A 25,742-nucleotide genomic window follows, 5' to 3' on the forward strand; every position below is an offset into this window, starting at 1 on the left:
CATTCAGTACTAACATCCCTCCTGTTTTGGGATGTGCACGACTTTTGGAAAGCAGTTGAATTTCCTGGGAGCAACTAATCATGGTGTTGGACTTTTTGCATTATTACATGCTGCTTCTAGTAGTTGTGGTTGGAAAAGGGATTGGATAGATTCCTGGAAGAAAAGTCCATTGCAGGTTACAAGCCGTGATGGGGATGTATGATCTCCAGGCTTAAAAGGAAGGTACTGCCAAATGCCAGATGCATTGGAGGGGGTATCAGGAGACAAGTATCTCATTGCCTTGTGTGCTCCCAGAGGCATCTGGTGGGGCCACTGTGAGATACAGGAAGCTGGACTAGATGGGCCCTCAGACTGATCCAGCAGGGCTCTTCTTATATTCTTACGTTCTTATGACTGTTTCTGGGCTAGAGTGGCTGCCAATCTTTTCAGCGCTAGCCAATCATTCTTTCCCTGCCTCTGAATTCAAAGAGAGCCACAGCTTTCTGCTAAGAGTTCTTTTCCCTCTTCCTTCTCTGCTGGAGTCCGTCAGTCTCTTAGAAGCAGTTTGTGAGTCTAATGAGGCCTGTTACTTGAAGCAGTCATTTTAACTTGCTGTTATCTGTTCACTCTAAATAAAGGAACTGTTTATTTTGTTCTCCACTAACGTCTCCAAGTAAGTTATTGAGACCGTAGGGGCCAGTTAATGAGAAGGAGAGGTGGACCACTCTAGGGAACTTGAAACTAATTCTGTTCTGTGAATTCCTGCACTTCTGTGCAGCTAGAAGAATTTAACGAGACATTCAAAACTCTGCAGCACACAGCAGGTGCCACATTCAAAGTCAGAAAAGTCACATTGACAGCCAATTGCTGGTAGGAGAGGAACGAGAAGAAGAAATAGGAGGAGGAGGAGGAGGAGGAAATGGAGGTGATAGAGTAAAAGGAAGTCATGAGTTTAGAGGACATTGCCATTTCGAAGATATTACACTAAGCTTGACTAAGTCTTGATATTTTATTTCATCACTCAACAGGTCATCATTAGAGGATAAGAATTCCATGTAGGCAAGGGTGTGGAATTCCATCCAACAAAGTGAAGCGGGTTATGAAAAAAATAACAGAATGAATTGTCGATCATTCTCAAACTCACCTGGCTTCCAAGGTAAATTTTTATTCACCTGATTTTTACTTATAAAGAGGGCCATTTCTTAAGAACAAAAACAAATTGATTAAAAGGAGATGAACGGTACTAATCCCTTTTTGGGCTCTAATAAGAAGGCTGCAATATTACATAAACATGGGGCATCATCAACATACAACAGTTGTGATAAAAGCTTTTTCCAAATTGAATCAAAGTGAACGTGTTCATCGCTGTCATTAGCCTTCCTTGGAGGCTAATCATTAGTGATCTATCCAGCAGAAAAGTGCACCTTAACCCTTTCCCTTAACCTGATATTTGCTCAATATAGTTGTGTAGCTACTTTTATTTTTGGGGAGAGCACAAGACTGAAATACACATTTTCCACCTCTTTTTAATAGAACACCACATCTGACCCTTTCCATTTTAGACTTCGTTCCACAAAACTCCAGATGTTTTACAAGCTAGAAGAAATCCAGTAGAGTAACAAACATTTTCATTTGTCACAATTTTTAATGGCAAATTTTGTTATAAAAAGGATGAAACTGATAAGATTCATTCCTTCTCTTCTAAACCTTTCAACATATGCATGCAGATTCAATACTGACATCATACAGTATATTGTGCATATAAACAACTAGAGAGCTGATGGAATTATTTCAGCCTTGGTCAAATACATTCCACCAACCATCCCCATCAACAGATATCACCATATTCTATCAAGCCAGAAAAGTTAAAGTTGCAGCCCATGACACCTTTGCCGCTGGTCCTTATGGTAACAGTTTTGTGTAGGTTTTTTACAACTTCTTTTCAGAGGGTCAGATTGCATGTTTCAGCAAATGTGTATTTCTCCCTCCTACAATATTATCCCACAAGGCATGCAAGTCTTTCATCACTGCATGACTGACACACAAGACAAGCAAACGATGCCAAGCTCTCTTTCTCATCTGATCGTTTGCAAAAGCAGAACTATTTGCCAAATGCACATTGACAGATACTCCTCTTAGAATAAATAGAAAACATTTTTTTTTTCTAAAGGGAGAGCTGCTACTTTGGTTAACTCATTTTCTCTAGTTTGGCTCAGACAGAAATTCAGTAATAAAGAAATCATATATATCTGGAAAATGCAGTGGAACTACCAACTCTTTTGGTATTGTTAAATAACTGGATGACTTAACTTATGTGAAGAAGTACCCCATTAGGAAAAGGAAAGAAAAAGAAAACTTTCTAGTTCCTAGTAAATAACACTGTTCCTTTTATACCCACATTAAATGAATATCTCAGCAGGGTATGCTTGAACAAAAATTGTCTTTCAGGTTCCGGTATCCCAAAAGCTCTGATAAAAAACTAAGTTATGGGCTCCATGATCACTGCAGATGGAGACAGCAGTCACGAAATTAAAAGACACCTGCTTCTTGGGAGGAAAGCGATGACAAACCTTGACAGCATCTTAAAAAGCAGAGACATCACCTTGCCAACAAAGGTCCGAATAGTCAAAGCTATGGTTTTTCCTGTCGGGATGTATGTAAGTGAGAGCTGGACCATAAAGAAAGCAGACCGCCGAAGAATTGATGCCTTTGAATTGTGGTGCTGGAGGCGCCTCTTGAGAGTCCCCTGGACTGCAAGGAGAACAAATCTATCAATTCTAAAGGAAATCAACCCTGAGTGTTCACTGGAAGGACAGTTCGTGAAGCTGAGGCTCCAGTACTTTGGCCATCTCATGAGAAGAGAAGACTCCTTGGAAAAGACCTTGATGTTAGGAAAGTGTGAGGGCAAGAGGAGAAGGGGACGACAGAGGATGACATGGCTGGACAGTGTCTGCGAAGCAACCAACATGAAATTGACACAACTACGGGAAGCAGTGGAAGATAGGAGGGCCTGGCGTGCTCTGGTCCATGGGGTCACAAAGAGTCGGACACAACTAAATGACTAAATGACGATAAGCAACTTATGTTCTTTAAAGAACTTCCTCCACCTCCTCCTTTCTGTGAACAACACTGAATGCATCTATTTAAAAAAGTTAATACATCTATTCTTCCCATTCCAATTGCCCATCCATGTTTGACTTTGCTTCATACTTCAAAATGACCCTTCCCAAAGGTATTTTGACCATCATTATGCGGATCATTTTTATGCATCTACAAGTCTTACTCCAGGGAACAAACCAAGGCCTGATTCATATGCCAGCACTCCACTTTCTCAAATTCCTCAACAAGAGATGATTCTGGTTGAGAAGAAAAGACAGTACTAATAAGATATCCATATGGGTAGTTTGGCTTCTTTATTGCCTTGGATTACAAGAATCACGAGAACGCTAAAAGTATATTGTGCGTGTCATAATGGAGCAGTGCTGTATCTGTTCTTTTTCACAAATCCCTTGTTTCAGAGCTACTTTGGCTGCCTTTTGGTACTAGAAAGCAGGATATCAAAGTAAGCAATAAATGAATAATAACATAAACAATCATCAGTATATTAAAATCCTTGATATGCTGAAAGGAATTCATTTTTTAAATGTGTTCAGCTGAAGAAGACCAATTTAAGTATTATATACTAGTTTATTAATTAGATTGGTAAGGAAATCAACACAATCAATCATACTACTAACTAATTTAATGGTCTTTCCTGTTCCCCACAAAACAATGGGGAAAATAGTTCAGTGTTGTAGTAGAGACAAGCAGTTCATAATAGAGAATTCTCAGCATCTCATCTTAATTGCCATTTCTTGGGAGACAGCCATGATAACTAATCTAAAGCTGAGATGAGGTTATGCGGCAGTGTATTAATATCAAATATATATTATGCTAAAACATCTGAGTACCACAAAAAGTGTGGTTGTTTCTTTGAGCCAAACAGTCAGAAAGCAACAATAAAATTATTACTAAGAGTAAATATGGAATCTTGTAAAGAGGGTCATGATTGCTGAATACATTAAATTGAGACATATAAAGATTTTGTTTTAAAAAAAAGGAAACTAATTTGAGAACAATTTAGTCTGTCATTATCTTGCTTGCTTTACCAGAAGGAAAATCTGTGATCTTATCTGCCATTCAAAAGCAGGCAGTGTGAAAACTCTGGCCATGGTGTCAATGCACTTTCTATGTCTTCCCTAGTTGGCTGGGATCATGAAATGAAGAAGCTGTAGCCTCAAAATCAACACCGAAGCAGCATACAGTACTTTAGTTTGGAAAGGCATTTGGGGGCGGGTGGGGAAGGTTATTAAGAAAGGAGCTTTTCCATGGCCTAGATACTGAGGTTACACAAAACTGTCACAACATCAGGGATAACCTTAGGAATTGCCAGACACATGGTTGCTCTAGCAAGTGGTCTGTGTTTTGCATCCCATCAAAGATATGCTAGAAGTGGAGAAAGGTGCAATGATACTTTGCAAGAAGCAGGCCTACAGAGGAAAAAAAAAAGTAGTTAGAGCCAATGTTTCCTTCTAATATTTGTTCTGTTCCTTTATATGATGCAGACTGATATTCTCAGGGATCACTTCGTTCTTTCCTCCCCAGCATAATGCCAGTTCTAAGTGTATGGTATACACAGTATTTGTTGGTGTTACGCGCCATCTAGTTGCATCCAGCCCATAGCAATCCTAATCAGGTTTCCAAGGTGTGTGAAATATTTAAGGAGTGATTTTCCCCTTCAGTGTAATTCTATTTTTATTTATTTATTTATTTATTTATTTATTTATTTATTTATTTATTTATTTATTTATTTATTTATTTATTTATTTATTTATTTATTTATTTATTTATTTATTTGATTTTTATCTCGCCCTTCTAGACAGGAGTCTACTCAGAGCAACTCACAATATATTGTGCATAAACAACTTAAAAATTCTATGGCCACATGGGGAGTCATACCCAGATTTCCTGAGTCCTAGACCATCATTCAGTCCACTGCACCATACTAGAGTTTCATACATAACAGAGCATGCTCTGACTTTCCTTTCTTAGATTAAGTTCCCAGGTAAAAGCCTATTTCCTTTCCCCTAAGATGGTCCTTGCTCCTTAATCACATTCTACTACAGTGGTACCTCGCAAGATGACGACCCCGCAAAACGATGAATCCGCATGATGAGGAGGTTTTGTGACCACTATTGTGTTTCACAAAACAGTGATTCCTATGGGGGAATTTTGCTGGATGATGTTTCAGTCCGTGCTTCCCCAGACACTTTTTTTGGGGGACTGATGCTTAGCAATAGGACAATTCAACAGCTGATTGGCTGCTCCGCAAAATGGCTTCCCTAGGGTGTTTTCTTTTGCAAGACAGCGATTTAAAATGTCTTCCATATGGGCGATCTTCACTGGATGATGACTATTTTCCCCATTGGAATGCATTAAACGGGTTTCGATGCATTCCAACGGGGAAAAACTTTTTGCAAGATGATGATTTCGCTAAACAGCAATTTCAATGTAACACATTTTCATTGTCTTGCAGGGCACCATTGTACTGTTCTTTCAGGATTCAGCCATTGGCAATGTCACTTGAAAACTGCTGCATAGCTCAGTGGTTCAGGTATCCGGCTGAAGTTGGGACTTCAACTCCCCACTGTGCCTCCTTGAGAGGGGCTAGACTTGATTATCCATAGGGTCCCTTCCAGCTCTGCAGTTCTAAGATTATTGTTGCTATTATAAATATTTAGCTGGAAAGGGGAGGTAAAAAAATCCCTTGAATATTCTGCTTGTGTGAGTAGATTCTGAATCTGTCCTAAATCGTTATACTGAACCTTGATCCTTCCTTTGATCAGTTCATATACTATGAATGTCAAGAGCTAATTTTGTTATTTTTGAACCCATGGTAATAGCACTATATTATATATCAGAGAGTGCTGAAAAAAGGCTGTGTCAAGAAAAATTAACTGTGATTTACTCAGTAATCTAAAATCTGGCACTATGAATAAGAAATTCAAAACATAATATTTACGGGGTGGTATTCTGATGAAAAATTAAGCAACCTTATTACTAATCGAAGGACGCTTATCTTGATTATAGTGTATTTCAACAATTTCTGACTTTTCTAATCATGTGTTGATATAATGAAGGATGAAGTGCTTTGTTACTTTTCAAATAGTTGTCAAAAACAGTTGTTATATTAACCTAAAATTGACTTTTTCCTGGTTGCACTCTAGGATATTTAATAGTGATCACACTCACACATATATTTGATCTCAGTCAGTACTAATATTTAATAGTTCCATTCAAAGTTCAGCAGACATGTATGTTGAAACTTTCTTAAAAGTTGTTAAACATAAAAGTTGTAATGTACTGAGATATGACAGCACTTCTCAAATACATGAAAGGTAGACATACAAGGGAGGGGCAGAATCTGGTCTCGATCATCCCAAAATGCAGGATATGTAGTAATGGGCTCAAGCTAGAGGAAGCCAGATTTAGGTTGAATATCAGGAAAAAAAAAAAACTTCGGAAAGCAATATGATAATGGAACCAATTACCTCAGGGGGTGGTGAGTGCTCCAATGCTGGAGGTATTCAATAAAAATCTGAACAACCATCTATCAGATTTGCTTTGATTTGGATTCCTGCATTGAGCAGGGAGTTGGACTCAGTGACCTTATAGGGCCCTTCCAACTCAATTGTTCTATGATTTTATGTGTAGAATAGTTGTTCTTGCATCTAGGATAGCTCAATTTTTCTAACAGCAGATAAACCATAAAAACCGGTTTATGAATATAGCAATAAACAGGCATAGTAGAGTCAACACTCTCAGAGTAGAAGCCCTGGAACTTTTTGAATAAGAGGAATATCACCTGATATATCCCCCCACCCCAGGTTTCCTGGTTTCCTTTGAGTTTAGTTGCAGTTTTCTCAATAGCTGGAGGAAAATGGATATCCTAGTAACACTGTATTGTTGCAAGTTATTCCTGTTGTAGTACAAAATATTTGAGAGTAATCTGGTGTGATGCAAACAATTTAGAGTTATTACCTTTACAAAAGACCCACCCCTTAATTGTTGATACTTAAAATTCAGTGGCCTTCATGTTTGGACTCTTCTTATGGGGCAGAGTGGCTATAGATACTATCATGACATGTCCCTGCACTTCCATATTTATTCTATGATTTACGTATATATTTCCAAGGAAACTTGCAATTTACCAAGTAATTCACAGAAATCTAATAAATATGGGTTTGAAATGATCTACAATACTAGAGATGGTTTCTCTTTCTCTCTTAAAGAATAAAATGATACATCATCATGATTTCTGTTTATGAAGTTCAGAGGTGTGTTTTGTTAATTTGTAACCAGAATAGTATAATCCACACACTGCTGGATAGATCAGTGGTTTAGGTATCTGTCTGAGGAGCAAGAGGTTGGGACTTCAATTCCCAACTGCACCTCCTTGATAGGGACTGGACTTGAAGATTCCTAGTATCCCTTCCAGCTCTGCAGTTCTAAGATGACGACAACGATGATGATCATTATGCTATGATAATAGCAGTGGTCATTATGCTATGATAATAGCAAATTGGGAGTAGGATTTAAATGAAAAATATTGTAGGAGAGCAGGGATAAAAAGAAGCAGTAGACCATTTCACACTCTGCTATTTTCTTCCTCGCGCCACTTTTTTCCTCTGATAGTTTGGAAGCAAAATGAGGCCACCCAAAAATAACACAGTAGCTTCTAAATACTTGACGGGTGTTCAAGGTTCACAGCAATACAAAACATTTGTGAGTTTTATCAATACAATACAACAATAACCAGCCCAAACTGTTTGACAGTTGGATGGTGTCAAACTGTTTGTGAGTTGAATTATAAGTTATAGATAGCCCAGAGAGTTCCTTAAGTACTGAACAATGGGAACTGTCGCTTCAAGAGCTTTCCATATCCCTTGTAGTTTATCAATTAGCTTGTTTTGTTTTGTGGTTGGTTAGTAAGTAAACCAGGTTTTGCTTATATGTGTTAGTGTTGAAACATGAAGGTCTGCTGGAATCATGTCTCTGGATCACCATCCAGATTTTAGCTTCTAATGTTACTTGTAACAGATAGCCTTTCATTTTGTGAGTCTATTTATCACATTTATTCCTGAGCACAGAATGTTTGAGTGTTAGCTGAAAAGAAAACCAAATTAACAGGGAAAAAAGGAAAGGGAGAGGTGGAATGGAGCTTCACCCCATGCAGCAGAGTTAAAATGAAATGCCACTTCTAATTTGGCCCTGTTCAAGGATACAACTTAGGTATCACAGGTACTTGAATTAAGCAATTTTGAGTTCTAGTCCTTATGCCTTCAGTCTCAAGTATAAGAAAGGGCTCTGGCATCAAAGAGAAAGAAGATCTGGACAAATCCAGGTATATTTATAGGGGTATATTCAACCTAAGCCTCCAAGACATGTGCCAGCAGAATCTTTGAAATCCCAAAGAGATCTTCAGAGACATTTCTTCCTATGCCCTCGTCACACAAGGACACTAGGTGGATAGTTTCCCTTTTAAGCATCTGAGCTGAATTCTGTAGAAAGAGGCTGCCCATACAATGTTCAACTCCTTAGACAGGGGCAGGAAATCTGTAGTTTTTCCAGATCTCGATGAAGAATAACTTTGATGGACTATAGCCCCGAGCAATATGATCAAAAGTCAGAGAAGATGGGAAGTTGCAATCCATCACCCGGGCAATGACCTATGCTGGACCCATTAATTTACCACCAGAAGGTGCATTAATTAGATTCCTTAATAGAGAAGGTACACAAGCAACCTACCCCAACATAAGAAGGAATGCCCAAATTTGAGAAGCCATTAGTAACTGCTCCCATTTTAAACTGTTTTAAGCAAACTCAACCTTACCTCCTTCTTTAGAGCAAATGCTCACTAAGCTGTGAACAGTGTCCATTAGCTCCAGCTGCTGTTTCTGTAGGATGCTGTTATTGGTGGTAGCTCTGCTCAGCTGCCTCTCTAGTTCTTGGATGATGTAGCTTTGCCGTGAAACCAAACCTTGCAGATTCTCTTTTTCCTCCTTCAAAGTATCCAGCTCCCCTTTATGTCTCTCCTCCATGTCAAGGATTTTGTGTTCCAGCAAACTGGAAAAGCAAACATATCAATGCCACATGTTTGTTAATATGATTATACAGAGACAGCTAGTCAGGGTATTGAGAACCCAGAATAAGAATTTGGTTTATTTATGTGCCAGGAACCCGATGGGTTTTGAATCCTTAGAGAGCACCTCATATGCCCATACAAGATGACCTCAACATACAGATAGTAACCAAAAAACACAGTAAACAGGTATATGTTTGTGGTTTTGGACCATCGCTCCCAGAATTCTCCAGATAACATGGCCAGTAGCCATGTTATTGGGAATTCTGAGAGTTGTAGTCTAGAAACACAAATATGCACATCTCTAGAAACCAAACTGATGGGACATGGTAGCGCTGTGGGCTAAACCGCAGAAGCCTGTGCTGCAGGGTCAGAAGACCAAGCAGTCGTAAGATCGAATCCACGTGACGGAGTGAGCACCCGTTGCTTGTCCCAGCTCCCGCCAACCTAGCGGTTCAAAAGCATGCAAATGCAAGTAAATCAATAGGGACCACCTCGGTGGAAAGGTAACAGCGTTCCGTGTCTAAGTCACACTGGCCATGTGACCACGGAAGATTGTCTTCCGACAAAACGCTGGCTCTACGGCTTGGAAACAGGGATGAGCACCGCCCCCTAGAGTCAAGCACAACTGGACAAAAATTGTCAAGGGGAACCTTTACCTTTACCTAGAAACCACACATGGGAGAGATTTGGTTTTTTGAACCAAAATCTCATATCCAGCATGTCTATAGGGTACAGAGATCCAAATATTTCCCATCTCTGGAACAAAGTGGTTCCTAGCCTTGAGTCCTCCGATGTTATCAGACTGCATAGACTAAGGTGGAAACAAGCTGGCTGGATCGGTCAGTGATTAAGACATCTGGCTGCAGAGGTTGGGATTTCAATTACCCACTGTGCCTCCCAGAAGAGACAGCCTGTGTGGCCTTGGACAAGCTGCACAGTGTCAGGGCACCCCCAGAAGAAGAGAGTGGTAAACCACTTCTTAGTTTTCTCTGCCTGAAAATAGTCACCATAAGTCAGAATTGACTTGACTGCACATTATTATTTTTAAGATGGAAACAGGCTGGAACAGACTTGAGATATGCACTGTATTTAACTATACACTGAAACACCAACTAAATATGAACTACAGTATTTGTCTTTTCTGGGATGAGCAAGGGGTGGAGCAAGAGCCAGGGACAGTCACTGGGTAGAGCAGCACAGATCTTTCATGTCAATTGCAGCATTTTGGAAGGTTAAATGTCAAAGAGAGATGTGTTATTAAAGGCAATGAGAAATGGATTGAAACTAGAGATTGGGATGACTCACCATTTTGGCAAGTCGTCCCGCTTTATGAGTCGTCAAAAGTTGATAACTCATGAAGCATGAAGTTGCCTCCATGAAGCGACGAATAACAAAGTTATTCATCAATTTGTGGGGGTTATTAAAAATAATACCCCCGCTGCCACCCCACCACCACTGTACCAGCTAACGAAGGCAGGCTAAGGGAATCCAGGCTGCCCTTTGCAAAGATTGCAGCTGCAGCTTCCCTGCCCTAAATGAAGCTGCAGCTGCCATCTTTGCAAAGGGCAGCCAGTTTCCCTTTCTATAGTCTGTCGCTGCGGAGGCCCGATGAAGACCTTGGCAGCAGTGGTGGTGACGATTACGGTAAGGGGGTGTTGGTGGGGGTGGGGCTAGGGTAGGGAGAGGAAGGGGGTGGGGTAGGCTTTGGGGATGGGTGACTACCCATTGGCCCACCAATCAGCTGTTATGCAGCCGGTAAATAGAATGGTGGGGGTTTGGGGTTTTTTTAAATTGGGAAGGACGAATAAAAATGGGAAAATGTTTGTTGATCCGTATTCATCGAGACTTAAAATTTGATGAATACGGATCTATGAATATTTCACGAATAGGTTATTTTCATTGAAAAAGACGATCCATTTTTATATTCGTCCCCCATCTCTAATTGAAACTATCCATACTTTAAAAGGAAGGCACTCAGCTGTGGCCAGTTTTCCTGCTGCAAAACAATTGATTATATGCTATTAAAATTCACAAGACTTTCTTCTGACATTATCGAACATCCTGCATCTTTGTGCCACGGAGCACCAGAAGGACAAGACTGCAGCACCACTGCTTTCAGATCTAGGGAAGAAGAGGGATAAACAAGAAGGAGGGAGAAAGAAAGTTTGGAAAGTGTAGAGAAAGGGATGGAAGTTCACACTTTTCACCATTCTTTCTGAACAAGTATACCTGGTTTTGTTGTGACTTCCCACCACCCCCACCCCCACCCTGTATAAACTTACTTGCTGTTCTGCTGGATGAGAGAATAGAGGGCTGAAAGGGGGAAGAGAAAAACTGAAGGTGGTTTTAAAAAAGTACAGGATCCCTGCATTGCCTTTTAAAAAAGGAATGAAAGAGGATTGTGCTTGTTGCCCTTTTAAAGTCCTTCATTCCTTCTCTTCCTTGCTGTTGCCTTAAGTAGCCATTCCACTCATCAGTGAGATGCAGGTTTTCCCCTTTGGTGGCTGGCAAAAAGAAGGAGAAAAAGAAAGCAGAACACCACTTTTCCACACTTCTTCTCTGATGTTGGAGAATGGCAGCCGAAAACAGTATTCTCTCTACACAAGAGAGAGGAGGAGTGAGCAAATCAGCTTCTTTTTCCTTTCTTGATGCCCAAGTCCTGCTATTCCAACAGAACTAGAGTCAAACTCCATAAGAATGTTGACCTCATATTTAGTACCTAATTGATATGTTGTAGACATGGTCTAGAGGGGCGGGGTATAAATCTAATAAATAAATAAATAAATACATATGTTCCCACCAGTACAGGAGACCCATGCCTACCCAATAGGACTTGCCTGTGTTTATCTTCAGATGGCCAGTCCCTGAACAAATGAAGATCGTTTGCAAAATCTGGACATGAGAAAAGTTCATGAAGACACTTAGATGTTTTTAAATCCCTTCAGGGAGCATCATTTCTAGATATGAAGATAGGAAGAAATTTCCTTTAAAGGGAAAGGGTGTTGGCAGTGGAGAAACCACAAAGTGATTGCAAACCGCATGAGTTAGCTGGAAATTCTCCTTTGGCTCACATTTTAATCTGATTTGGAGAGGAATTCAAGGCCTCCTCTGATACTTCTTCTTTGAAGACATCACTATGAGATCCTCTTGAAGCTTGCATTTGGGCCTGAGCCTCACAAACTTCACATATATCTCTAATCACACCAACCCAAAGATGACTAGAAACCAAAAAACATACAGTATTCATAAAGGCATGCAACTATGGCTTCAGGACTGCATTGGCTGCTCTCAAGATGGATTTCTACTGATTGTCCAGTGTTAACTTGAAGGACCCATATCAGAAATCCTTTCCTGTGCCAACAATGCCTATCCCTCAAATTTGGCACTGATGGGTAGGTAAGCAGTAAAATCTTCCTGATCAAATAAGGAAGATGTAAAATTATTACATCTGCTGACCAGCCTTTTGATTTTCTAAGCCAAAGATAATGTTTCGTATGTGCATGGACTAACCACTGGACGCAAGTCTGCCAGTGGTCTATGTGCTATCCAAGATTTAATCTGGCATTTTTTCTCCCCACACTCTCTGCTATTGCTTTTATTTCTGGATAACAGATCAGTGGCACTACGCCTTCAACACAGGCCATCTTTGCAAACCTAAGAAAATAATAGCATCCACATGTTACTGTTTTTATTAACTGTTGCAGATCTTCAGCGTGGGATGTTACATAGGATAAATAAATGCAGAATTAAAGCCATGGATTTGTAGCATGATCTGTGCTGCACATTTTGTTTAGAAAGGAAAAGTTATTAAAATTAAACAAAAGCATACTTTTTGCCTAAAATTACAAAAAGTTTCAGGCATAAAGGGCAGCTTATTAAGCCCTTATAAAAAGATGGTGTTTTGATTATCAAAACAATATACAGAAATTTAAAAAATGGATTTCTATTAAGTTAGACACTTGATCCATCCATCCCATTTTTGTCAGCTCTGACGAGCAGCACTGGATCTCCAGAGTTTCTTTCAGCCATGACTTTTCTCCTAGCTGCTTCTGCCTGGAGATCCTTAGTATTCCCAGGTGGCCCCTAATTCAAGAATTAAACAGTTCTAAGCCTGTTTAGCGTTCACAATCAGATGAAATCAGCAAGTTCAGGTGGTGGTAGGAGGAAATATGGGTCATCAGATCCTGTTGGATCATCTTGCTGGTTCAATAAAGGCCTACTTAGTCTTGTTTCCTACATGTGAATGTTCAAAAAGCTGCCCTACCTCATAACTCCATGGAAAGAATTTTGATTTATGAAATTCCTGCATTCTGTCCTGAAGGCACCCAAGAATGGAAATTCATCCCTGACTGTACACACCAAACTAAGCAGTCCTGAACATTGGAAGAGCAACACCCCTACATTTGAGCTTATTGGAATACAGAGCACATGCCTTTCTTATTAAGTACCCTAAAATCTGAGCACTCTTCCTTGTCGATTGGGAAACAAGTTTCTCTATTAACACTTTCCAGAGGAATGCTTTCTTCATTTACATTATGATATATATTAATTACTCTTTCTTACTGTCACCTGTATTAAAACCCTCCCATGATTCTCCAGCAAGGCAAGAGGAGAAGGGGAAGAGAGAGGATAAGATGGTTGGACAGTGTCATTGAAGCGACCAACATGAATTTGACCCAACTCTGGAAGGCAGTGGAAGACAGGAGGGCCTGGCATGCTCTGGTCCATGGGGTCATGAAGAGTTGGACATGATTAAACGACTAAACAACAACAACATGATTCTGCAAGTTTTTTAAAAAATTTTTTTTGCAGAAGTACTTATTTTTGTAAGCATTAATTAAGGGCAATAATGGTCTTTTTAGACTGTGGCCATTGTTGCTGAAAGAAGTAAATTTTCCAAGATCTGGTGTATGTTCCTCACAACTGAGAATCATACTGCATTTCTATTGTTTAAACAATTTGGCTTGTGCTATATAAATAGGACAAAAAGTAATTTTAATATATATGTATGTATATGTATGTATGCCAAAAATAGAGAATTCAGAACAGAAAGCCAGCACAAACCCACATTAATAATGTTTCTTAGAGTATTTGATTTCTGTCTGCATTCTATAATACATATTGACTGATGATGCATGCTTTTAGAGTTATAAAATGTGAATTGCAAGGGCTAAATGTAATATGCCTACCATCTGCACTGCACTGAATACATAACAATATGGAAGCTGAGGACATAAGAGATCTCAAGCCGAAACCCCTGTTCCATCATGAAGTTATGGCTGGCCAAACATTCCTTTCATTGTTAGACGTAACAATGCATTTTAACATTGCTCTACAGATTTTTATATTACCCACTCTGAAATAAAATTCCGTACTGTGACAGTGGTGTTTTGTTATGGATTACATGACTTCATGAGTATCAGATGTAACTTTTTAACCAGCTTTGCTCTGCTGCCATTCCACTGGCTGTAATGGGGTCAAATCAGCATTACTTTGTGGCATTTTTAAAAATCGCAGTCTGCATTTAGTCTCTTGAGATGTGTGCTATACAATCATTCATAGGCCCTAGATGATTAATAACCTAAATATATTGTGAATTATTCTTGTCTTCTTAAGTCCATTATGGAAAAGGTCACAATTACATGATAGCATTTACATTTTGCCTCCATACGATCTTAAATTCAATGCTTGTTCACCTTAAATTCTGCTATTCTAGTTTGTAGCCATGTGGTTCGCGTGTCAATTTATTTGCTTTTAATATAATCAGTTAAAGATATGAAGAATGCTTCCTAGTGTCTCTGGTCTCATGAATTTATTTGGACCCCTTGAGGTTCCTCAGCCCTAGCTGAGTGAGAAAAGTAGTGTTATTTTTTTTCTTGTCAAAATCTCTGTGATTTGTTCCGAAACTCTTCGCATAAAACTAGCACCCTTTACTGTTGGAAGCACATTAAAGCTCATGCACAGCAAGACCATAATGGCTTGTGGATAGTTAAAAACTCCTCTGGTGTTTCTCATCCTTAAGAATCCATGTAACAAAGCAACTGCCGTTGCCATTCTGCACAATTCCATTCCTGGCCTTCTTTGCACAATGTTGCTTAATTTGTGCAATAACGTCACTCATGTTCTCTTGTTGAGAAGGTCACAAAACACCTCGCCATTTTTCAGGGTGAAGGGAATAATTTTCAGTTCCGTAGTCTCATGTGTAAGGAAGAGAAAATTTGCATTCCTTATTTTGGATACATGCCTGTCTAATTCCTGTAGACTCACAGCTACTCTACACAGAGATCCCACAGATGCATATGTTCCCCATTTCTTCCAGCTGGAATGCTAAGTCTTGTTGTATAAGACTTAGCATTCTGTCCCAGAAGTTAAACACACAGAGAGATTTCATCTATTGAGGCCAAGAGGGGAATTAATGAGGACATTCCCTATATGCCAGAGCTCCCTGGATGCACCAAGTCCCCTCAAATTTAAGAACATTTTCTACTCTGGCTGTTTTTAACAAGGGTTTGCGCACACACATCTTTTTCTAATTATCTTAAGGCATTGTTTATTTTATTGCTATGATTTAATTGTTTGTAGACATAATTAGTTTAATTATGTTAATGGACATGATTAATTTTATTTTAATGATCTGATGCTTAAATTTGTCTTTTCCTTTGGGGGGGTCAGAATCCTGTTGTTCTATGAGACTGCATAAGAGTAACAGTACAAATACTGGCGGTAGGTTTCTTAGACTGTCTGTTTATTATATGTCAAGTGCCCCCAGATCCTTGATCAATCAATTGATCAATCAATACCTGTATTTATTTGGCATGGTGGTCAGCTGATCTTCTCACACTTTCAGAGTGAAAACTGAAGCTTCACCCCATCCCAACAGCTCCCCCACAATGAAAAGAGAGGCTGATCTCAAGAGCTTTGGGACCCAGACAAGGATGTACAGTAACATGTTTAGTTTCCTAAAAACTGTCCTAGAGGTGGTGGTGGTGGTGGTGGTGGTGGTTGTTGTTGTTGTTGTTGTTGTTGTTGTTGTTGTTGTTGTTGTTGTTGTTGTTGTTGTTGTTATTACTGCTGCTGAGCTACAGGCTGGGGTTCCCCACTGTGTCTCTTGTGAGTGGAGCCAGCCTGTGTGGCCTTGGGCAACCTGCACAGTCCCAGGGCACCCCAAGAAGAAGGGAAACGTAAACCACTTCTGGGTATTATCTACCTGGAAAACCCTGAAAATTGTCACGATGCATCAGAATTGAATTGATGGCACATTATTATTATTATTATTATTATTATTATTATTATTATTATTATTATTATTATTATTATTATTATTATTATTATTATTATTATTATTATTATTATTATTATTATTATTATTATTATTATTGTTGTTGTTGTTGTTGTTGTTGGTGTTGGTGTTGTTGTTGTTGTTGGTGTTGGTGTTGGTGTTGGTGTTGGTGTTGGTGTTGGTGTTGGTGTTGTTGTTGTTGTTGTTGTTATTGTTATTATTATTATTATTATTATTATTATTATTATTATTATTATTATTATTATTATTATTATTATTATTATTATTATTATTATTATTATTTGGGGAGAATTTGCAAATCAGATTTGCAACACTGATTTTGCATTTCCATAAAAGCATATGATTTAAAATAACTATAATTGCTGCCATATATGGATTATTGAAAATGGATGCATTGGATGCTGTGGTTGCATCTTACCAAGCAGTTTACATGTACTGTATTTTTGTGTTTGCTGCATATGTGTGGTTCACAAAGAGAAAAGATGCTAGAGGTGTATTGCCCACAGCACAAAAATGACAACAACAAAACACTGTCTTCATCTCTCTCTGGAGGCAAGGTCTCCTGAGTGGGCTTGGGAATACTCGCTGGCCAGCCTATCTTGATCATAAACGACTCATTGGAAAGATTTCTACACTACCATTCCTTTACACATTGGCCAAACATATGGATGATAGTCTGTCTGACCCTTGTGGGCAAGGATTTAAGTATCTCAGGCTTCTTATTCTCTAAAAAAAAAAAAAAAAATCAAAAAATAAACACCACACTTCTCTTCTTGCAGTGAGATTTATCTGTATGAGATTTTTTTTCTCTGAGAAATCACACTGGAAATTTGATACCCCGTTTCCCCAAAAATAAGATAGGGTCTTATATTAAATTTTGCTCCAAAAACGCATTAGGGCTTATTTCCAGAGGATTTTTTTTCATGTACAACCATCTACATTTATTCAAATACAGTCATGTCATCTTCTGGTTGCTGCACAATGGTGGAAGGCAGGGTTTCACTTAACTAGGGCTTATATTACAAGCATCCCGAAAAATCATACTAGGGCTTATTTTCAGGTTAGGTCTTCTTTTAGGGAAAACAGGGTAGAGTTTTTCGAAGGTTCTGTAGACATTTTATTTTCCTGGGGGAAATGTGTGAAGCTGCTCCAAAATGTTATAATCACTGCTGTTACTGAGAGTGGCAACTTTTCTTTGTACGATTTGCCTGACAAATGCAGAAGAAACATCAATCTGCAGAGCTTTCTTGCAGTTCCTGTGGAGAATCTAATTTTTCCTGCACAGGATTCCCTGCAAAAGGCATTTGGCTGCTCAGATCTGAGAGTTCTACCTGGTGTACACACACATTACAGAATCTAAATGTGGGTCACCTGAAAGAAAAGGCCTAAACTGGAAGGCTTTGAGGCTTAGCTCTGCCTCATTCTCTCCAAGTTTCCTGTTCCTGCCCCAGTGCTAGCTGGGAGATTTCTTTCCAGAGAGAAAGCTAGGCAGAGCTAGGCCTAGCTAAGCCTCAAATCCTTCCGATTTAGTCACCCTCCCTGTCCCAAGTGAGCCATGTTTAGGTGTCTGCAAAGTATGTGTATGTCTGGTAGAATTCTCAGAATGGAGAATTATGGGATTTGTAGTACAATAATTCTTAAAATCCCTTTCCAATTTACCATATTCCTAATATTCCTAACCAAGAATACTCCACTCAGTCTCTGAGGGATATTCTCCCTATTTTGAATGGCAGCAACTCTCCAAAGAGTCATCAAGCCTGATTCTTACATTTCCTCTAAGAAATTTGTTTTGGATATGCTGGATGTTGAAGCTAAAACCTCCTGCGGGCAAAACATGTGTGATCCCATTAACTTCTGCCTTCTCCTTCTAGAAGTGGGGTGATTCTACCATAGTTCAGTCTTATCAACAGAGTAATGAGGGCCAGATAGGAACTAATGGATACTCGCAAAAACAGCATGAGGACCTAGTTGTTATGTCTGTCAAAGAAATGTGTAATGAAATGCTTCATTTGGGGGCATGCTATATGTATGTATGTAAGTTGATTTCTCCAGTGCAGTTTGCTGTCTTGTTTGTGATCTCCCACACTTCTTCTTTATCAAACAGTAAATTAATTTGTGGTGATGAGACAGTTAAAATGTGCTGCAGTAATAGCAAGGCTGCCTATGCCCAGAAAAGAAACAGGGATTGTGATATTTAGATTTCCCTGAAAGGGAGACCACAAGATTACATCTACAGATGTTTTACTGTTCTAGCAACAACACATCTTTATATTTACAAAAGTCATGTCAAACTTCATGTAGCACAAAGATACACTAATAACAAAGCTGGTTGGTTTAGATGTTTTCTGTCTTTCTAATTTTAGAAATACTGTATGGTCCTACATTTACTAAAGAACCAGAATTTTGATAAGGGGTGCATATACAATCATTAAGCAACACTCTCTGTAGAACTATCATTTTCTGTATTGTGACAAAAATGAAAACTACGTAGAAGCTCTCTGAGTGACATAAAACTTTATATTAAGACAAAAGATTTTAATGTTATATTAAAAAGAAGAAACTAGGAGCACAGAATAAGAGTCTCTTGTTTAGATTTACATTCAGCAATATTTCCATCAGCAGCTAGAGAAGAGGAAGGATTGTAATTTGTAGAAGTTTTAGAATACTAAAAATTGCATGCCATCAAGTCAGTTCTCACTTATGATTACTGTTTTCAGGGTTTTCCAGTTGGAGAATACTCAGGAGCGGTTTACCATTCCCTTCTTCTGTGGGCATCTGGAGACTGTGCAGCTTGCCCAACTTCACACAGGATGGCTCTATTATTTATTTATTTATTTGTTACATTTATAGCCTGCCCATCTAGTCGTACCGACTACTCTGCGTGGGTAACAACATATCAAATCTAAATACAGTTTAAAATTATAACAACATATTACTAAAAAACACAATTTTCCAATTGGGAGAAGGCACAAAAAACAAAATCAGGTGGTGAATGGAGGAAAGGCTTGCTTGAACAGCCAGGTTTTCAATGTGTTCGTGAAGGCTTTCATGGCCGGGATCTAATGGTTGTTGTGGGTTTTTCAGGCTCTTTGGCCGTGTTCTGAAGGTTGTTCTTCCTAATGTTTCACCAGTCTCTGTGGCTGTCATCTTCAGAGGACAGCACTTCAGTTAATAATTACTCTGAAGATGCCGGCCACAGAGACTGGCAAAACGTTAGGAAGAACAACCTTCAGAACACGGCCAAAGAGCCCGAAAAACCCACAACAACCAGCCAGGTTTTCAGTTGGCATTTTTAGATGCCCAGGGAAGGGGCCATGCAAATCTCAGGAGGGAGGCTATTCCAAAGATGAGGAGCCACCACCGAGAAGGCCCAGTTTCTTGTTTTTTCCTTCTGGGCCTCCCTCGGTGTTAGGCTCCTCAGTCTCACCTCCTGGCTAGATCGGGTGGTACAAGTAGACCTAGGTGAGAGAAGGCGTTCCGTCAGGTAATAAGGCTCTAAACCGTTTAGGGCTTTATACGTAAGTGTTAAGATTTTGATATTTATGCGGAACCGAAAGGGCAGCCAGTGCAAGGTGGCCAGAGTGGGAGTAATATGCTGATATTTCCTTACCCCACTAAGAAGTCTGGCTGCCGCATTCTGCACCATCTGGAGTTTCTGCATAGATCTCAAAGGCAGCCCCACATAGAGAGTATTACAGTGATCTAATCTCGAGATTACGAGCGCATGGACCAGAGTGGTGAGCAACCCGGCATCTAGATAGGGGCTATCCGCCAGAGATGGAAATAAGCGGTGTGGAATTCTAACGCTACCTAGGATTACATGGCAAGCGCCTGGTCCAGATAGACCCCCCCCCCAAGCTGTGCACCTCACTCTTCATAGTGAGAGTCACCCCCCCCTCAAAAGAGAGGGAGTTTCCCAAACCGCTGATGCCTATAATTGCCAATATCATCCGCCGCCAAGTTAAGCTTCTTTTGAATGGTCCTTATGAGTGTCTCCTTGAGGGCACGGGAAAACCTGCCCTCCTGAAGAGACCCATTAATTATTGCTGTAGCCCATTCAGTTGTTGTAGGCCTGGCTGCTTTGATTAGCCAGGCCGGGCAAGGGTCAAGGGAGGAGGTGGTGGCCTGCCAGTGAACTAGCACCTTGTCCACAATGTCAGGCATCACAGGCTGAAAATGGTCAAGACTACTTGCAGTAGGCAGAGCAGGGAACTGAACACCTAACTTCCGGCTTAGCAGCGACATACTTAAACTACAGAGCTATATTGCCAGAGTAAATGCTCAAATCCCAGCCTCCTTGGACAGCCACCGGAGGTGTGGTGAGATGCAGCAGGGACTCCACAAGGAGGGGATTGATTCCACTACAGAAGCCCCAGTTAGACTTAATTTCCCCTAACTGGTTTTTATGGGCAGAGGGCATTTATGAAACACAGGTCTTTCTACCAAGCTACAGAATTTAGTGAAACCCCCTCCCAAATCTGCTCTCAGTAGAGCTTAGGATGTGCCAGCCAATTGTCTCTTTCACTTCCCATTTGATCCCAGCTAGGTTTGGTCTTCCAGTGTGAAGGTGTTTCTGTACTTTTGTAATACTGATGCACCAAAAAAGGTCAAATGAAAGGAAAGGAGACAGGGAAGACAGCCAGTGGGTATACTTTGGCCTGTCATTCTGTGTATAGATTATGCAATTTGTGTAGCTGCGCCAGCTTGAATTATTTCTCTCTCTCCCTCTCTCAGGAATGGGCATTTGTTTCAAATGTTACCATCTTGTATAATGTTGTCTAGTCTATTGACCTTAATGAGGCATGAAATCAATTTTCCACTCTAGAAATGATGCATTAAATTTGTCAGGATGTGAACCAGCAGGGTAGATCAGTAGAAAAGTGTATATAACCCCCCACTCATAAAATTCACTGTTGAGAGAGGTTAGGCAGACAGCAGAAAGGCCAATATGAAGATTCCCAATTGTAGCTACTGTGTAAAAGGTGATGAAGTAGAGCGTGGAGCCGGAATTGATGATGCTCCCTTGGGGGAAGGGAATGTTTGGTTCAGCTAATTTCCTTTGCAAGGTACAGGGTAGCTCTGCTAATCGAATCCAGACCTCTTCTGAAAAATGAAGAGAGGATTTTTAACTCGAAAAGTTCAGATGTATTTGAGAAAAGAATGTAGACCACTATTGTTAATAATTACTTGCAGGCAGTTACTACTATTGTTAATTAACAATTATCATTGTTGCTAATTAGAAGACCACTATTGTTAATTATTAACAATAGTGGTCTTCTAATTAGCAACAACGATAATTGTTAATTCCCAACCTCTGGCTCCACCAACAGATATGTAAAACACTCAGCTATCTAGTTAGCCAGTGCTTATTAATTAGTAGACCACAATCCAGGATCCCCCCCTTCCACCACCACATCTGGGTCCTCCGGGTCCATCGCCATGGTTCCCCCTTAAACTGGCACTTCTGGTTCCAGTCTTCCGGGTCCATTGCTGCCACTATTGTGGTGGCGGCACGCCACCAACTGTTCTCCCTCCCCCATTTTGGACACACGAGCACAAAAAGGTTCGCCACCACTGGTTAGAACCATCACCTTAAAGCTGGCATGGAAATAGACAGGTAACCAGTGTAAGGCAGCCAGAATTAGGGTGATATGATGGTATTTATTCACTTCACTCAGTAATCTAGCCACTGTATTTTGTTGAAGTTTCTGTGACAGCCTCATGGGCAGCCCCATGTAGAGAGCATTGCAGTAGTTTAATCTTGAGATTACCATTGTATCATTAAAGGATATATATACCAGCAATAAAAGATAGCCTAGTCAAGGAGCAAATTATGAGAGAAAGCACCTTAATTAAAATGTACGTCAAATTCTGCCTTTACAATGTTCTGAACAGTTTGTGTTTTAAGGAAGTACGCTAGGCTGCTTCTGGGTAGTGCCATTCTAGGATCACACAATTTGGAATCAAAACATTTGGGTAGCAGTTTGGATGTAAACAATGTTATAAGAATCCCTAGGGAGGATTGATTAAGTTGATTACCATCCAAATACTCCAGTAGAATCTGCTGTGGGTCTAGGTTGCTATGTATATACTCAATAGGAAAGAGTGTGGAAAACTGAATATTTTGATCCCATTTTCCAAGTTCAATGGCTTAATAAAAATACCATCCTGATTAGTAATGACATTAAAAACCACATGTTCTAGTTTATGAGGTCTAAAATGAGAAAGGATGATCTTTTTAGCCCACATTTTTCTAGCTATTTTTCTTAATGAACTGTGCTTCCTCTTGCTCTCTTCATCAGACTGCCTCTGTCTTTCTCCTTAACTGCAGTACACAAATGTAATTTTAATTTTTGAACACATCCCTTGCTTCCATATACAAGGTGAGGCTACTTCATCACACTACCGGCTACATCAATGTGTACGTCAGTGTAGCTGGCTGATAGGTCAAGGCAGGCCATGTTTATTTACTACCACATATATCTTAACACTGTGACACATTGTTAAGGTACATAAATAAGTTAAAATATTAAAGGCACAAGTTATCAGCCATGTGAATCTCTTGCCTCCTGCACACTGTAAACAAATAGTTATGCCTAAGCCGATAATTGGTAGGTCAATAATACAATCAGTAGGTCAGTGGGTTAAAAAGCCACACACATTCCTATTGACACTAAAGCTTTGTAATGTTCTCACAGGTAATTCAATAATATGGGAACGAAACTTGATAGAACACATTAACTAAATGGCTTCTAGTTTTTAGATCTTATTTCAGCTCTCTTTTCTTCCTTCCCACAAAGCTTGTATTCATATATATATATATCATAAGCACACACACACCCAATAATTACCGCAGTGCTGGAAGTCTTTCCCATAGCTTATTTACATCCAGTGCACAAGGAATGAAGTGCTTTGGAACAACTGTGGACAGAGGCCACTAGAATGGTCCTTTCAATTTCATGACTGGCCTGCCTCCCATTCGAAAAACAGCTATGTGGAAAGAGCCTCTGCCATTTTCACCACATGTGTGTGATTGTGGGATTACTTCATCTGGATCAAAAATTCTCAGAAGGCTTCTTTTCTAGGAATATATTTCAGCTTGCTTGTTTGCGATTGCTTGCTTTCCTCCTTTTCTCAAGAAAAAGAAGTTACTGGAAGTTGCCATAAAGAATTATTCTGGAATACTTCTGACCGTGCTTTTGTCGGAGTTTTTACATCCTTGCACACTGTCTCTAGTAGGTGTGGCTGGCAGGGACTTTTCTGGACTGGGGTGACTATCAGTCACTAATAGTACTAACCAATACAGTTGTGCCCTGCAAGACGAAAGTATTGAGAAATTTTCATCTTGGAAAAGCACGGTTTCCCATAGGAATGCATTGCAATGCATTCCTATGGGAAACCTCGCAAGATGAACGAATTATTTTTGTTTTGCGAGCCACAGCCATAGAAAAGGCCATCTTGCGAGTCACCACAACAATCACAGAATGCTTTCGTCTTGTGAATTTTTCGTCCAGTGAGGCATTTGTCTTGTGAGGTACCACTGTAGTTCCTTCCCTGCTTCTGCATTTAAAGAGACCCCTGCCTTCCTGCTCTGAGATTTTTCCCTCCTGCATCTCTGTTAGGAGCAGTTAGCCTGTTGAGGCTGGTTGTTTGTCAAGTTTTTAGCTTGCTGTTATCTCTTCATTGTAAGTAATGAAACCTTTTATTCTTACTACTACTAAGGTCTCAGAGCAGCATTCTTCCTAATTTTCAGCCCCACCAGGTGGAGTTCCACCCTTCACACACACAGCTCCATCCCCCATGTGTGATTCCGCTATGACAATTTTGTGCAATTTGTGCAAAATTGTTCCTGTAAATTTGAGAACTCTCATCAAAACCAGAAGAATAAACCTTTGTGACTTTGTATGAGAACAAGACATGCAAAAATGTAGGTCTCCGCTAGGGTGAATTAAGTGGCTCTTATGCTGCTGCAGCGCCTTATGGAGTGACTCTAAGCCTACTTACAAGCACAGCGGGGTTGAAATATTTTGCTATGCTCCTCCCTTTCCATATGCAAAAGCTGGGTGTGCCAGCAGTTAGAATCTGTATCACAGCTTGTTATGAAAAATAAATCTTCTTCATATCTGAGAGAGTGTGGGCCCTGATTGGGTGTTATGGCGCACAGAGCTTAGTCTTTTAACAGAGGACAGCACTTGGAATATCTAAAAGAAACAACCGAGAGGCTGCTGCCACTATCACCCAGTGTCTGCCTCTTGAGACAGTCCCTTCACTGCCTCATGGTAGGGCCGGCAATGCATAGAAATGACTAGTTAACTGTATGTTGATTGTAACCTAATAAACGAGTCATTCTGTATCATGTGATCTCTCTGTATGAGACTGCCTTCTTAACTCTGAAGAACAATCAATGGAACAAAAGGTTCTATAAAATGAAATGCTCATCATGGGAATGATGGCTCCATACACACAAAGCTGAATTCAGCTCACTGTTTGTTAAGTGTGGAGCTTCTTCCTCTGAGGCTATTGTATGTGTTTTGCCAACAAGTGAGAAATGGATCAGTTCTCTGGGAAATGAACATGAAGTGATTTAAAACAACAACAATATAAAAGCAATCCAAAAGAGTCTGAGTGAGTCATTTGGATGAATGTGGGATGCATAAAAATATCTAATTTCATTCTACACTTTCCCTTTAACAATCTATTTCTTAAGATAATAAGAACAGTCCTGCCACTTTAGACAGTGTTTTGTTTAATCATACATCCAACATTCACAAATGAGCCAAATTTTGTCACCTCTAATATACAGTTTGGTAGCCCTCTGCCAACTACAGGACAGTCAAATGGGATAACCTGCAGATAAAGAGGATATTCTTCATATTTACAAACCTTCTTAAATATTTTTTTAAGAAACACATCAAACCCTAATACTTCATTTAAAAACTGAAGGCAACATATCTTACAACTAGGAATTCGGAAATTAGCTCAAACTTGTCAAGGTTCTTCAGTTTTGATTTCAAAACTCATTCCACATTGGGTCTACACTGGATCACAAGGTTGGTCCCTTCCCTGAAACTGAATGAATTTTCACGTGCATTTGTCTTTTCACCTCTCAATGAACACATTCTGTGGGCATTTTTTCATCATGCACATTTTTATACTCATTCTCCCACATTGTATACGATCTCCTACAGTCTTCTGTTGTACATAATACAGATTCAAATCTCCTTCAACCAAGGGACTATAGCAAGTGAAATTAGGGCAAACTGAGGGTAGTTCTCAGTA

General features: G+C 39.8%; 1 protein-coding gene and 1 long non-coding RNA gene across 2 annotated transcripts in view; one reads left to right on the forward strand and one right to left on the reverse strand.

Moving 5' to 3' along the window:
- The window catches only part of LOC144589304 (uncharacterized), a 116,504-nt gene that overhangs the window by 80,300 nt on the left and 10,462 nt on the right, over window positions 1-25,742 (forward strand). The gene's annotated exons all lie outside the window — the stretch shown is intronic.
- Window positions 1-25,742, reverse strand: part of ANGPT1 (angiopoietin 1) — a 199,953-nt gene that overhangs the window by 57,159 nt on the left and 117,052 nt on the right. The window contains exon 4 of the mRNA XM_072999258.2: window positions 8,912-9,144. Within this exon, the coding sequence (XP_072855359.2) occupies window positions 8,912-9,144 (233 nt within the window). The remainder of the gene's footprint in view (window positions 1-8,911; window positions 9,145-25,742) is intronic.

Source organism: Pogona vitticeps, chromosome 4 (genome assembly GCF_051106095.1).
Source record: "Pogona vitticeps strain Pit_001003342236 chromosome 4, PviZW2.1, whole genome shotgun sequence".
NCBI lineage: Eukaryota > Metazoa > Chordata > Lepidosauria > Squamata > Agamidae > Pogona > Pogona vitticeps.